The sequence below is a fragment of the Phoenix dactylifera genome, chromosome 8 (genome assembly GCF_051530095.1).
Source record: "Phoenix dactylifera cultivar Ajwa chromosome 8, Ajwa_hap1_PhDact_Kaust_v1.1, whole genome shotgun sequence".
Classification (NCBI taxonomy): domain Eukaryota; kingdom Viridiplantae; phylum Streptophyta; class Magnoliopsida; order Arecales; family Arecaceae; genus Phoenix; species Phoenix dactylifera.
The window spans coordinates 23,178,567-23,193,216 of record NC_143197.1 but is presented as its reverse complement, the minus strand read 5'-3'; the positions used below and the strand labels follow the sequence as shown (position 1 = coordinate 23,193,216).

Sequence of the window (14,650 nt, the reverse complement as noted above, 5' to 3'; positions counted from 1 at the left end):
CTTAGCTCGTTGCGGAGACGGGCTTTTGGGCTGGCCGCGCTCCTCGCGGCGTCTCTTCTTGGGGTTCTGCTCGGCTCCGCCCCGCCTGGCTGCCACGGCTTCTTCTGCCTTGGCGTACTTCCGCGCCCGAGCGAACATTTCGGTGAGGTCCGCGGGAAAACTCTTCTCGATCGAGAAGAGAAATCTGTAGGACCGGGCTCCAGTCTTCAGCGCCGACATGGCGATTGACTGGTCAAGCTCCCGGACCTCCCATGTTGCGGAGGTGAACCGATCCAAATACTCCTTGAAGGATTCTCCCTCCTTTTGCTTGATATCGAGGAGGGAGTCGGATGTCCGCCGCTGGGGCTGGCTGGCGGCGAAATTGCCAGCAAACTGTCTGCCGAGCTGCTCAAAGGAGGAGACAGTACTCGGCTTCAGCCCGGTAAACCACAACCGGGCTGGTCCTCGGAGTGTCACCGGAAAAGCTTTGCACATCATGGCCTCCGAGGCTCCTTGTAGGGCCATTAAGACCCGGTAGCTTTCCAGGTGGTCCAGGGGATCAGCCTTGCCGTTGTAGGGCTCCACCTGGGGCATCTTGAACCGTAACGGGACCGGTTCATCTTCAATTTCCTGGGAGAAGGGCGACTTCGTATTGAACTCGAAGTCGCCGTTATGTCCTGACTTCCTCCCGTGGAGTGCCTGGATTTGACGTTCCAGCCTCTCGACCTTCCGGTCGAGTTCATCGTTCTGGAGAATCGCTGCAGCGGTTCGTTCAAGCGCAGGTTGCCCTGGAACCGACTCAGCTTCTGAAGGCTGTGGCCAACCTCCGTGGCCTCGGGCTGGGCGCTCTCTCCAGGGGGAGGCCTGGACTTGGGAGTCCTGACCTTGAAGGGGAAGTCCACTTGTAGGAGGCTCCGGCTGAACCGGAGCTGGAGGAGGCGGTGCCGTTGGGATGCCCCTGGGTTGCAGGCTTTGGACAGCGGTAGCCAGGGCCTGCACTTGTTGTACCAGGGCATCGAACTGCTCCGGCCGAACTTGATGAACTGACTCGGTCGGAGGTGATGAGTTCCGGACGGAACGCTCCGGACTAGGTGGAGGTCGTTGAGAGGCATTGGAAGCCCTTTTGCTTCTTAGCTTCATGGCAGCGAACTCGGGCCCTTCCTCTAGCGCCAACTATTGCTGAAAATTGGACCCGGGGGCCGCCGCGAAGCCGGAGAAGGAGGAGCTCCGCTGCTACAGGGGGCGGACGGTGGTGCGCCGGCCGGCTGCGTCCTCCACCGTGGGGCGTGGGAGCGTCCGAAGAGGGGTGGTGCGTCCAGTCCTGTCCTGTCCTGCAAAAAAGCCGGTGGCCGGGCTCCCCGGCGCCGGCCCTCCGATGCCTAAGTCAGAGGGGGCAAGTATGTGGAGAGAGCGGCGAGGAGAGTATGTGGAGAAGACACAGAGGATATCTGGATAAGATCAAGAAGATGAAAGGGATGATGTCATCAATTGTGTCTGTGCTTCCTCCCACCCCGTCCCGGAGGGTTCAGTCCGGGGAGTTTTTGTTAGGGGTTTCTCAGAGTCCGTCCCCCTCCTCTTCCCCCCCAGGCTTCCTTTTATAAAAGGATTTGGTTACCTGGGAGGTGACAGGAGGTTTGTCCTGTTCTGTGATAATTGGGCACGATTTAGCCCATTAATGGCGTAGTGGAGAACGGGACCGGATCAGACCGGAACCAGGGAGTTGTCACGGTCGATCGGACCTGTTGGAGTTGTTGAACCGCCGGCCGTGGTGGGCCTGGGGTCCGTGGATGGTAAGTGCATTTATTACCGAATGAACCGGCGGTCAGGTAGAGCCATACGCTCTGATGGTTCAGTGATCCGGAGATCGTCTTGGGCCGTGTTCATTAAATGACTGAGTGCATCGGAGACTTGAGGGAGTCTCGTGCATTAATGGCAGGTCGTGGCGAATGCCTGCGAAGATCTTATGCCTTGATGGCTTGGAGATAACGGCAGGTTACAAGCTGTAAGAGTTGTCAAGTCACTTGGACTTTAGGCGGAGGTTAAACATTAAGGCATCGGCTCGGCAGGGGTGCCGAGCCGAGCTGGTCGCCCAATGGGGCGCCCTGTGGCGGGGCCGCTTTGAGTACTCCTGGTCGGCGCTCTTTAGGCGAGCACCTTCTAGCAGAGCGCCTCTATTCGGCGCTTTTTGCCCCCTGGTCGGCATCCCTTGGCCGAGCATCCCTACTATGATTATTTTGGCTGGGCGCCTCTTCTTGGCGCTCTCTCTGGTCGGCATCCCTTGGCCGAGCAGTTCTCTGGTCGGCACTCTCTGACCGAGCAGTTCTCTGGTCGGCACTCCTTGGCCGAGCAGCTTTCCGGTCGGCGCTCTTTGGCCGAGCGCCTCCGTGGATGTATGACTTGGGATTTTTCCCCCAACAGACATGAATCCATCTGATCATCTTGGCAAAATCTTTTTTAAAATAGATACGCCTTGTATCCAAATTTCGATAACTATGGTAGAATCGTGGATATAATTTAAATAACCTCACATAAATGAGGTCTTTCTCCGATAATAACCGTACGGAGTGGTAGCTTCGCTGAGAAGATTTTTGTCCGTAAAATTCCCACTCTTTACACTCAGCTCTGTTCTAATTTCTCGCTCGCTTTTCTTTAGCGGAGAAAGGAGAGTATATTTTTAAGCTCCACCCCACGCAGAGATACGAAGAGAGAAGGCTGGCGGCGATGGCGGCGAACGCGGCGGACGTGGAGGTGGTGGACTTCGAGCCGGACGACGATGATCTCATGGACGAGGACGGCGCCGCCGAGGTCGACGCCGCCCCTTCCCACCACAAACTCCGCTCCGCCATCACCGGCGGCGATCTCTCCGCCGACTCCAAGAAGACCAAAGGCCGCGGCTTCCGGGAGGAGGCCGCCGCCGCCACCGCCGAGCGCAACAGCCGCTTCGCCTTCCGGGACTTCGAGTCGCTCGACTCCGACGGCGGCCCCGGCCCCCAAAGATGTCAGTTGTCCTCTCCCTTCTCTGATTTTTAGGGTTTGCTAAGCGGAATTGTTCTAGGTATTCTAAATCTTGTTGCTATGTTTGTATGCCGACATTTTTCTCTTTGAATTTGGGCGTGTTTATGTTAGAATGGTTAGGGTTTCTGGTTCCTACTTGACCTTTTCTTATAGATATTTAACTATGGAAACTGAACGATCTGAGTGAAGAGGAACTGGTTGGGGGTATGCATTCCCTTGACCTTTGTTTCCCAGTTTTGAATAAGCTTGGACTGATCCTGGAAAGAAAAAGTAGCAGACAACTTTATGAGTTTTAAACCATTATTACTCGGGTGAGGTTTCAGTATGTTTTTCTTAGCAATTGAAATGTCAAAGGTTGTTTCTTGGTGCCTCGGAGCAACAAATGAGACTAACAATACAATTGTGCCCTGGAGAATTGATGTGAACTTCTTTCAGTTGATAATCTTGGGGTCTGTATATTGCAGCGAAAAATTGTTGTTTGTCGTGCTCTGATGTTAGTAAACAATGCCTAAACCTCAAGGAATGATGTGAATGATGAAATTTGCGTTGAACATCTTCTTGTTGATGTTAGTTAGCCATGGCCATTGTGGATTTTATTTCTTTATGGAATAAAACAATTTGGAAGGAGCACTCAATATTTCATGGTCATGATGGAAATGGTGGCTGTCTGTTGTAGACATACTTCATTTAAAGAATTTTGATGGATAAAATATAAATATTTTGAAACTGAAGTAATATTGTATGAATATTATCTTGTTTTACTTTGAGAGATTCTCTTTTGGGATGAAGAAGAGGAAGTGCCTTATCATCTTAAGCTCTTTCTAGAATTGGATCAGTGACACCTTTAGTAAATCGGTAGAATCCTAAGTTCTTTTAGAATTTAGAGACTTCATTCATTATATGAAGGAGAAGTTAAAAATTTTACTTTATCAATAGAAAATCAAGAAATTAAATTTTTCAAAGTCAAAATTGTCTGCAGTTATGGTAGTAACATGCAGTTAGTACAATCAATATCTTGCAAAGAGTGATCTCATTTATGGTAGTGAGTTGCACTAAAAATAAAGGATTTTTGTTTTCTTGATGATTGCTCATAGTTAGCATTCCTATTTATTTTTTTGACATGTGTCTTCTCTATTCCCTATAGTCTTAATTAATTTTAATATTTAAATAATTGAAATAGGAATAACATGATTCAAATGGTTTTTGCAACATAACAAGATTTTAAATTTTATGGACATATCTTTTGGTTTTGGGTTGTTCAAAATGTTGTTGGAGATAAGGTAGTGAAATTCCTTGTTGTGTAAGTTTTGACCCGCACGAATGGTATAATGATCTTGGCACTATCTCGAGGAGAGGCTTGATAAAATAGACATTCTGTGAAGATGTCAACTTCCTGCACCTGGACACAAAGACACTATGAATCTTTATTGCTCCTTGGGATTGGCCTTGGGCCTTTCTCATGCAAGTTTGGTGTTTCTTAACCTCGCTGGGCCCTTACCAAACTACAAGGCCAATTTCAAAAGTGTACGGATGATCGAAAATTCATGTTTTGATTGTTGGTTCTTCATCTGCATTATTGTACAATAGGTAAAAGCTTTTTGCTTATTAATAAAATTGCCTATTACAAAAGCATGAAAATAGGAGAACTGAACAAGTGAAGCTTTCATTTATTAAGTAATATTTATGCTATGGCTCTTCTGAGGTGCATAGATATTTGCATAGACCAAATGAGATGTTTTGACTTTTTAGAAGAATCATGTATGATGTTACAAAACCTATATTACTTGGACATTCTTGTCCAACTCCTATAATCTGCACTGGATATGCATACAAGTTGGATAATTTTCATCCAGTTGCAATTTTTACAAATGGATTTTTTTGCACGAATGCTCTTTTAAAAATTCAAATTTGCATGAATACCCTCTTAAAATTTATATTTATTTCTGTATCCTCACAAAACTCTATTTTTGCACAAGTGCCCCTAATATAACGGTTCTTCTAACACCGTTAATAAAAATCATATTTATTTTAATTAAAAATAAAGTAGAATTTTGAAATCATTTTTTTGCCTTTTATCGCGATCGCCTTATAAATGTTTCCTTTTGCACCCATTAAAAGTATTTTAGTCATTTTAATTTGAAACCATTAATGTTTTAAAGGCGTTAGATGACGTAGGTACATATGATAAAAACAAGAATAAAAAATGGGTAGAATAGCAAAACAAATGTTTTACGAGGGTATATATGCAAATATCAATTTTGGAAAGGTATTCATGAAAAATTTGATATTTAGGAGGGTATTCATATAAAAAACCTTTTACAAATTGGTAATTTCAAAAGTGAGCTTTGCTCTTTTTAGAATTGGCGAATAGCTTACATATTAAAATAGCTTTGCAAAATATATTTTTCTCAAAATTCTTAGTTTGTTTGGGAAGTTGGATGAGAAACATGTATAAGAAAAGCTAGGAGGCCACACCTAGCATTTTCATGTTGTTTCCACCACTTACTAATTGGCTTCTCCAGTATCATTTTTTTTTGTTGGAGCTCTTAGAAATTGCTAGACAGTTGACTCTATCGGAAAATAGTCTTGATCCACTATTAATAATTTCAAAAATGTGCTTTTGTTCTTTTAAGAATTGGTAAAAATATAATATAAAAATGGCGTTGCAATTTTTTTTAAAAAATTCTTGAGCTAATTGCAAATCTTGAATTTGGGAAACATGTATATTGAAAGGCTTTATTGTCCTGTTCATCCTTTCCTACTTTTTACATGGAATTCTATAATTTTCCCATTGCAATCCTTGCACTTTTATTCATTGAGGTCTATAATTGTAATTTACATTATCATACGAATGATTTCTCTTGTGCCATCCTTCTCTTAGTTTCATGACATGAGATTTCTATACAAGCTCATATTTTTTGTCTATTTTCCAATCATATCTGTGGATCTTTCTAAATTTCGATGAGGTATATATCATTAACTCATTCAAATATTTTAATAGCTTTTCTACAAGAAAGCACATCACGTTCTTCATACATTAAGGTCGCATATACTTTGTCTTCCAGCTGAGACATCAAGCGCATGAGTTTTTTTAACTTGTAATTCTTATATATGTCATTTTTGTTTTGTAATTTGAACAGCTATTGAGGGATGGATTATACTGGTCACTGGAGTTCATGAGGAGGCTCAAGAAGATGATCTCCATAATGCTTTTCGGGAATTTGGGCTGGTCAAGAATTTGCATCTAAATCTAGACCGTCGTACTGGATTTGTCAAGGTAAATTAGCTCCTTCCATTTTAATTGCTTTAAACAATCATAATGGTCTCACCTGCCAAGTCAGTGACGTCTCCTTCCAATCTGAACTTTGCGACCCTTCTCAGTTCAGCAATTGGTTGTTGTATTATTGCTTAAAATATTTTTATTTTCCTGTAAACATGGTCTTACCTATTGAAATTTGTTAACAATAACCATAACAATCAAGCCTTGCCCCAACAATTTGAGGTCATTTTGTGAATCATCATCCACAAATTATTCCTAGGGAGGGCTATCTTCTGTTTTAGGGAAAGCTTTTCATCCATTTTAGTTTAGGACTCTGCTTCCTTTTACCAAGACCTTTGCATATATTCTAGTACCCCTCCTATCCAGGGCCTCCTCATACTATCTTGATTGGTTCACTTTTTTCTCAATTTGTATAACCTCTACAGTCTCTCTAGTTTATTTGGTTCTCACTATGCCCTTCATAGTTTTACCACTCATCTACCTTAAAATTCTCATTTTTGTTAGGTCGAGGATAACAATATTAATTATAGAGAAACTTAATAAAAATATTATTATTATTTTCATTGAAATTAACATCATGACTCTAAAGCGATGAGGCATTACTTCATGGATTATTATATTAAGGTGATAGAGTGCTGTTGCAAAATATCACTGCCAAGTTTGATTACCCCATTTTTCTGTGGTCTAATCTGTTGACTGTGTGCTTTTCTATTTGACAAACTTTCTCTGATTCTCCCTTGAGGTGGCAAGTTTACCAGGTTTTAATGGAGTAAATGAAAAGAATAAAATAGTGCAAAGGCAAATGGAAAACATCTTTTCAGACGTTGTCCCAATTTTTCGTTGAAGTGCTTCAATTTTATTATTATTATTATATTAAATTTTTAATTGTTCTGGAGGAAAATCTACTGATCTGTTTTTAATTTATTAATTATCTTAAGAAAAATACATTTCACTTTTTTTTTAACAGAATTCACTTAAAATTACTGAAATAAAAAAATAGAGCATATAAACATGTTTATACAATTGCATCTTTTCATTCTGAACAAAATAGTTACATCAGAAAAAATCCAAACCATGCTTCTATTTCACTTATTCTTAAAACATGATTATGACTAGTCATGATTATTTAATATCTCTTATGTTCTTCTTAGGTCTTCATTGACAGTGATGAATCTTGACCCATTTGTTCTTAGCAATCATGTTGAAGCATAATCCATAGAATCATGTATGTACCTATAGTAATAGAACAGAACTCTTTGGTTCGATAAGTCTTTCAGAAGGATGAGGATAGAAATATTCAATAAAGACTCATTTGTCATAAAAGAGGCTTTTCTTTGGAATTTGGTAGGGACAATGCAAAGATCGTTGCCAGCAATTAGGGGAAGGGGATATTGGGTATTTAAATGCTTTTTCCCCAAACAGGAATCTCAATGCTTGGTTTTAAAAGTGGCTGCGTTTGTGGGTGGTCAATGGTAGCATAGTGCATATGCAGTGTGCGGATCGTGTGTATGGGTGCGCATGCAGTTACTATTTTTCGACTATTTAAAAATAGATATAATATATCAAGGATAATAAAATAACAATAATGACAATAATTTTTGATGGATGGATAATAGCATGATTCATAACACTAATAATTAATAGTTAGTGCTTATTGCTTAGTCACTAATACCCAGTAGCAATAATTGTAACATAGTCAATACTTGTTTCAGCCTTCAGGCCCACCTGAAACCTTTGTCAAATGTAACCATCAGCTTAAACCTATTTCACCTATATGGTCCGTATAAGAGTGGGCTGTATATGTAGCTTTAGAATACTAAGTAGGCTCACATATAAATCTGTACGATGCTAAGTACACCATACTTGCAGCCATGCAATACTAAATAGATCGCCTTTTTGGTCCATAGATGGCATGACCACTTATATACTGCATATAGGCAAGGCGCTGTGGATGCTATGCGGCAGTATGCACCACATTTAAGAACACCATGAATGCTTTTAGAACCTATCTATTTTTGCCATGAAGTTATTTAGCCACCCTTAAGGAACTGTTTTTGAATTTTACTAATTTGGGTGAATTAGTCAAAGCAACAACAATCAATTTGAAGAATCATCAAATTATCACTGATTGTTACATGTGATGTAGATCATATTTCTTTAAAGTACTTCATAATGCAGCCTTATTTTATCATTTTCTTGGATTTGCTCATATGTCGTGACCACTTTTTCAAATCAGACCCTACCACCATATCTATCATGTTCTGAGTCCAGTTTGGTGTTTGATTAGTTATGGCAAAAAATTGCAAACTAACTAATGCACATTCAGTAGTGGGTTGGACCATTCAAATATTTACCTGTCTGTCATGATTTAGGACAGAAAATTTAAAAGAAAAAATAAAAAAGAAGCTCACCATATAATTTGAAAATGTCCCTCTTGCACATTACCAAACAAACCTACCACCACACTGTTTCTTGTATATTGCGTAAGATACTGCACTTCATATAATGAAAGTCAAGGTTTGCTATAAGATCTCATCATTAGGTTTGAATGTACAATCAGCCAATTTGGACTTATATGTCTCAACCTAACTCTATTTCAATTTTATGTCTTGCCAAGTTCTAATAACCATTATTTCATATTCGAATTGAACTGACTTTGTGCAAATATATCTTGGAGTCTGATGATCTACCATTTCAGTGGAGAAGACTACCATTCTATGTTAAACCAAAACAAATATAGGAAGTGCTTTACGAGGATAACATTTAAGGTCATCATAGCGTTGGGGTAATTTTTTGTCTAAAGATTAAGAGAGGATTGTGTTTTGGCTAGTACCGTCTCTTATTAATTGACATCTGCAATGATTTGGATGTTGTAGTGGAGTATGCTGAGAAGTTAATTTCATATATTTTTAACTTATCAAGTTGGAAATGTTGGAATTTTTTGATCTATTTGGGCTGGTTTTATAGCGGAGATGGAATTTTGTATAAACTACTTACATGCACTAGGAGATGTATGTATATGTAATATTTGTATGTATATATGTATGTATGTGAGGGCTAAAATGTGGAAGTAAATAAGGTCAAGGGATTATGCAAATAATAGACCTCGATAGCAAGTGTATCTTTCTTATAGATATGTAGAGTTTGAGGGATGAGGAAGTTAAGGGCCAACTATGGCCTGTTTGTTCTTGTTGCTGTTTTTCTGTTTTTGATCCTCTAAAGATAGTGAAATACCCACATTGAGGTTGATATTGGAGATAGCATTTGCAGAAAACTTCTACCATTCTTTGCTTCCATTTTCACTCATTCTGAAAGCAATAAATCTTTGCCACCAAAAGTTCTAAAGATTTTACATAATAATTTAGAAAATAAAAGGGTTTCATCATAGATGTTGTTCAGTCTGGTTCATTTTTCTTCTTGGGTTTTTGAAAACAGAAACTGAAAACAACAGCAGTACCAAATGGCTGCTTAGTTTTCCAAAACTGCCCATGCCTTTAATGATCTCGTAATAAATTTTCCAACAATAATGAATTAGTTGTCCATCTATGGGCAAATATGACATACCTAAAGGCTGCAAGTCATTCTTTTTAACATAGCAATGTCAGATATATATGCATATGAATATATATTTGTATTTTCATTTATTTATATATTGGTGGCATTTCACTTTCAATGTGACTAGTGATTTCTTGATTAATCTTAGAAAAATTTGGAATCACTTTTTATATTCAATATGTGTTCGTTCATCTTGTGTGGGATGTACACAAACTAAATGATGGAGAGGCAACGACCCTCGCTTATCTATTTGTGCTTTCTTTAGTGTTCTGGGGTTTACAAATGTAAAGGGGGAAGATCATTAGAATATAGTGAGTAGATGGCCTCTGCCAATCCCTTGAAGGCATGATGGTAATTATAAATTGGGCATGAATGAAGGACACCTGCAAAAATTTTGTGTTAATTTTTCTACTCACAACATGGATCCATGATTTAGTTTTGTTGCTTTTTAATCTTTTAACCAGTCTCATTACTTGATTTTGAGAATTTGGTTTAGGATTAGAAATGAGAGTTGACATGAATCCTCTCATCCTTAAAATAAGTCCTATTGACCCAACATTTCAATATTTTTGTTTTATCATATATTCTGCACTGGTCTTTGGAACAAACTATGGTTTATCGTACCTTCTCAAACCAGATGGTGCGGAGCGTATCATACCGTACCGGTACTCGGTATGTCAAAAACGCTCCGTGCCAACACTTGGTACGCCAAAAGGCCTCGTACCGTACCAATCAGTACTAATGTGGCACCAGTACAAGGTCTGGTACCGAAACAGCGAATTTTGGAACAAATATATGCTCAATTTCAGTTCTTCAGCCTTAAAAAGTTCGTTTTGATTGCTCATTGCCATCTTTTATGGGATTTAAAATCGCTGTTTTAAAAAGCATTTATGTGGTTGCATATTCATATGCAGCACTCTAACTGCTGAGCATAGGGTCCAAGCTGTATGTGGATGGACTGCAGACCATGTCGTGGGTGCCCAAGTGGCTTGCGTAAGCTGAAGACCTGGTTATGTGGCTTTCTGCATCTATAATTTTTCTCATTTTCTCTGATTTTTTTAAAGTTATTTCTAAAGTTTCTATTCTTTTATCTGTTATTATGAATTCAGTTTTTTTTTTAATATTTTAAACAAAAGAATCATATAGGTACCTGCCTAAGCAGCTGTATACTGCATAAGCACTGTGATACCTTGACTGCCTGCATACTATGGCTTCTCAGAACTTGTTTGGAATGACACTCAGAAGAATACTGCATTAACTATTAAAGTTATCCGAGTTGGTAGGAAGGAGATACTACAAGTTGCATTTCATGTCTATTGGATACTTCTTAGATGCATTCAGGATATTTGGCAGACACCTCCATGGATGAGGGACAAGGATTTTTTTTTCTTTTAGTTTATGGATTTGTTGGTTTTGACCTTTCAATGTGAAGCAAAACTATAAAGCTGCATGCTATGAAATAACAATAAATGAACATTTGTATTTACAGTATTTTTTTAAGAACAATATTTACAGTACTAATGTATATGTTCCACAACTTGTATGACCATTATTTACTGTATTTGACTAAATTTGCTCAACAGTTCTGCAGTCTTACTTTTATTGAGCCAAATACCTGAAAGGGTAACTTGCTCTTGGTTAATTAACTTCCACAAATATTATAATTGTAACCATACAGACTCATGCACAAGATATTGTTGATGAGGCACAGTTCATCGTAGCTCGTATGTTAGCATAGTGATGGGTTGTTGTACTGACCATAACAAGAGGTTCTAGATTTGTCAGAACAAGTTTTATCCCTCACTAAAAGTCTGCACAGTTTTCCATTTTTGAGGTTCCCCAGGAAAAAAAAAACAAAGAGCTCAGTACTTCTTGTATTATGCCTTCATGATATAACTAATTAAAAAAATTGTATTGAAAAGCATGATATTGAAGGAATATACTCTTTCTACCTCTTCATTAAGTAAATTCAATTTATGCATTGATAATTTCTGTATTTCTTCGTCTGTAGTTGCCACTTACAGTTTTGTCTTTGAACCTTTTATGAGATAGGGGTATGCGCTAATTGAATATGAGACATTCAAGGAAGCACTAGATGCAATCAAAGCACTGAATGGAACTGAGCTTCTCACACAAACTATTTATGTTGACTGGGCATTTAGCAATGGCCCATTCAGGCGCAGAAATGCGAGGAGGAGGTAGAATTCTATATACTTGACCAATCATTATTTTCAGCCAAGTGATCTCTTTGGAGTACTTTATTTCTGCATCGATGTATTGAAAATGTTTTGTACTGCATATGCTTGTAGAGTTAATCTGAATGAATGCAGAAAGGAAAAGAAAAGAAAAGCAGCTCTCTCATTACCCTTTCATGTATAGGTTCCTGTTTTGTTGGTCGCATTATTCTAGAATCATCTTAGGTTCCTAAGTGCTCCTAATTTGTTGATCATACTTTAATAAGTGAAAAGTACATTAGATGGTAGTCATCATTTTTATAGGCTCTATTTTTATTAAGTATAAATCATTTATGCATGGCATTTGTCTGAGTACACTTGATTTCCTTGCTAACCGTGTTATTAGTTGCCCAAAGGTTTGCTATTATCATGATGCTGGTGGACCTGCTTTTACGGTCTTTAGGATCTCCAGCAGCTGATCCTCATTCTGCTCAAAGCATTTCTGTCTTTCTCGTACTTAGATAGCAATAGCACATTTGCTTTCTCTTTCAATATTTTATCAAACCAAGTTATTTATTGCTTTTTCTTGCTGAATGCTAATATAATTCCAAATATTTTTCAGTAAAATGCAGTACTTTCCTTTTTAGTGTGGATTTTTTTTTTTTCAATCATCTGCAGATCACCACGTGTGCACCGTTCAAGGAGCCCACCTAGGCGGAGGTATTGAAATGCATTAATCTGCCCACCGGACGTTAGATTTTAGTGTGTTGAGATTTGGGATTTGGAGTTCAATCATTTTCGTGGTTTGTTTGATGCTAACAGAGAAAGTTAGATATATATTACTGGGCTTGATTGAAATCTGTATGCTTCACCCACTGGTAGTTTTAGTTGTTGCCCTTTTCCTTTGGATTCTTTTATGTCATGTTCCTTAAACAAGGTATGGCCTTTGGGTGAACTAATGATGTACTTAATTGGAGGTCTTTATTAATTAGTGCGCTGTCTATTGGATATCTAATGATCTTTGTGCTATTCCAGAAATGCAGAAATGGAGTCTTCAAAATTTTATGATATGGGATGTAATATAGGCACTTCAAATTTTAAGATACTGGTTTTGAAAAGCGTGCTTTGATGTTATTGCTTGCTGGTTTATAAGATGCACATAAACAAGAATGGGACTTGCGGTTTGCTTAATGACAATATAGTGAGGTCCGGTTCGGCCTGCCCAATTTCCATGTTTTTTGTTCACTTCGCAATGTTTGAACTACCTTTCTATCAAAGAATATTGTCAGTTATGGATGTGCATTAATCTTTGGATTCCTAACCACCTCTCTCACTGCTGATCATATTTGTACTTGCCCTTTACATATGGTTTTAGAGTGATCAATCAGATTGGTTTCTGCTTGACAAGTTTTTCATTATTAGTGAGCATGTTCATTTGTCTGTATTTTAATGATTAATGATCGAAACCAAGATTCGTTGTTTCGGTACCAAACTCCGTGCTAGTATAGTATGGTACAAATTTTTTTTGACATATCGAGTGTCAGTATGCTATTAGTACCGAATATTAGTATTGAATTGCTATAGTATGATATATTTTTACCTTTCGGGTTGTAGCATATACATGTTGCTTATTAAAGATGGTTTGGTTCACCAACAGAGCATTTACTTCAGGTCGTGCTTTCGCAGTTACAAGAAGTCTGTATGCTTGCTTTACAAATAAGATACAATGGTTAATGCTAGTCCTGATCCAGCAGTACATTGTACTTGAGTCATGTCAAATTGCAAACTATTCCCGGGTGAACTTGGGGTGAACACGTGCTGTTTTTGAATCTCCCTATTTCATGAGTGTTGGGATAAATTTTGCTCAAGCATTGCTAATTGGAAATATGCTAAGAAACAATGTTAAGTTGAGACAAACATTTTTTTTTTTTTTTTTGGTAAAAATTTGAGACAAACATTCGGTCGCTAGTTAATGACCTAAAGATTTGAAAAAGATTATCTAAGAAAATTGTGGAACAATTCCTGGAAGGCTGAATGTTGCACCAGTAGTTGGAAAACTGGCCATCTAGCTTAGTACGTAGATCATTTATTCTTCCGTTGGAGATCTTTTTCTCCTCCCCACTTCTTGGTTATTGAAGATTTCTATTAGAGCAGATTGGAGTGTAGAATTCCTTCTCTTGGATTGAATCAAAAGAATATTAACAAGAGATTATAGTAGCATAAAGGACCTATCAATTTAAAAATGATATATATTTTTGTAAGAACTAGTACGGGAGGAAGCCTTAATTCCGAAATTAAAGTGAGCAGGATTTCAAACTAAATCACTACCAACATCCAATGACTTCACCAATTGAATCATTTGGCACCCTAGTGATGGCATTGTAGGCATATAATCATTGTACGACAAGAACATGAATCCAATAAATAACAATTGATCCACCACCAACCAATATTTATAAACAAACAGGTAATTATATTCAATATTTCTAAAGTACCAAGTGGGTTCAATTGTTAATAACTAAAAATATTCAAAATCTCGTTGATTAATATTGTTTTGCAAACTATTGATATCTTCTGATTTTCAATGATATTAATAAATGCAAGTTTCTGCATATTCCATGCAAATTTCCTCATATTTAAATATATA

The 14,650-nt window shown here is 38.6% G+C and overlaps 1 protein-coding gene across 1 annotated transcript; it reads left to right on the top strand.

Annotated features, from left to right (window-relative positions):
- Positions 1-2,700: 2,700 nt before the first annotated feature.
- Positions 2,701-13,018, top strand: LOC103708005 (RNA-binding protein Y14A-like). The gene is made up of 4 exons (XM_008792752.6): positions 2,701-2,977; positions 6,135-6,271; positions 11,882-12,027; positions 12,682-13,018. Exons 1-4 carry the CDS (start codon positions 2,701-2,703, stop codon positions 12,728-12,730), a joined length of 609 nt encoding a protein of 202 aa, XP_008790974.3. The 3' UTR covers positions 12,731-13,018.
- Positions 13,019-14,650: the final 1,632 nt, after the last annotated feature.

What these genes read in the sequence shown, in the direction of transcription:
- LOC103708005 (XM_008792752.6), top strand. Translation starts at nt 2,701, where the DNA reads ATGGCGGCGAACGCGGCGGACGTGGAGGTGGTGGACTTCGAGCCGGAC. An exon ending in CGGCCCCGGCCCCCAAAGAT is followed by an intron (nt 2,978 to 6,134) that starts GTCAGTTGTCCT and finishes TAATTTGAACAG; the next exon opens with CTATTGAGGGATGGATTATA. An exon ending in GTCGTACTGGATTTGTCAAG is followed by an intron (nt 6,272 to 11,881) that starts GTAAATTAGCTC and finishes TTTATGAGATAG; the next exon opens with GGGTATGCGCTAATTGAATA.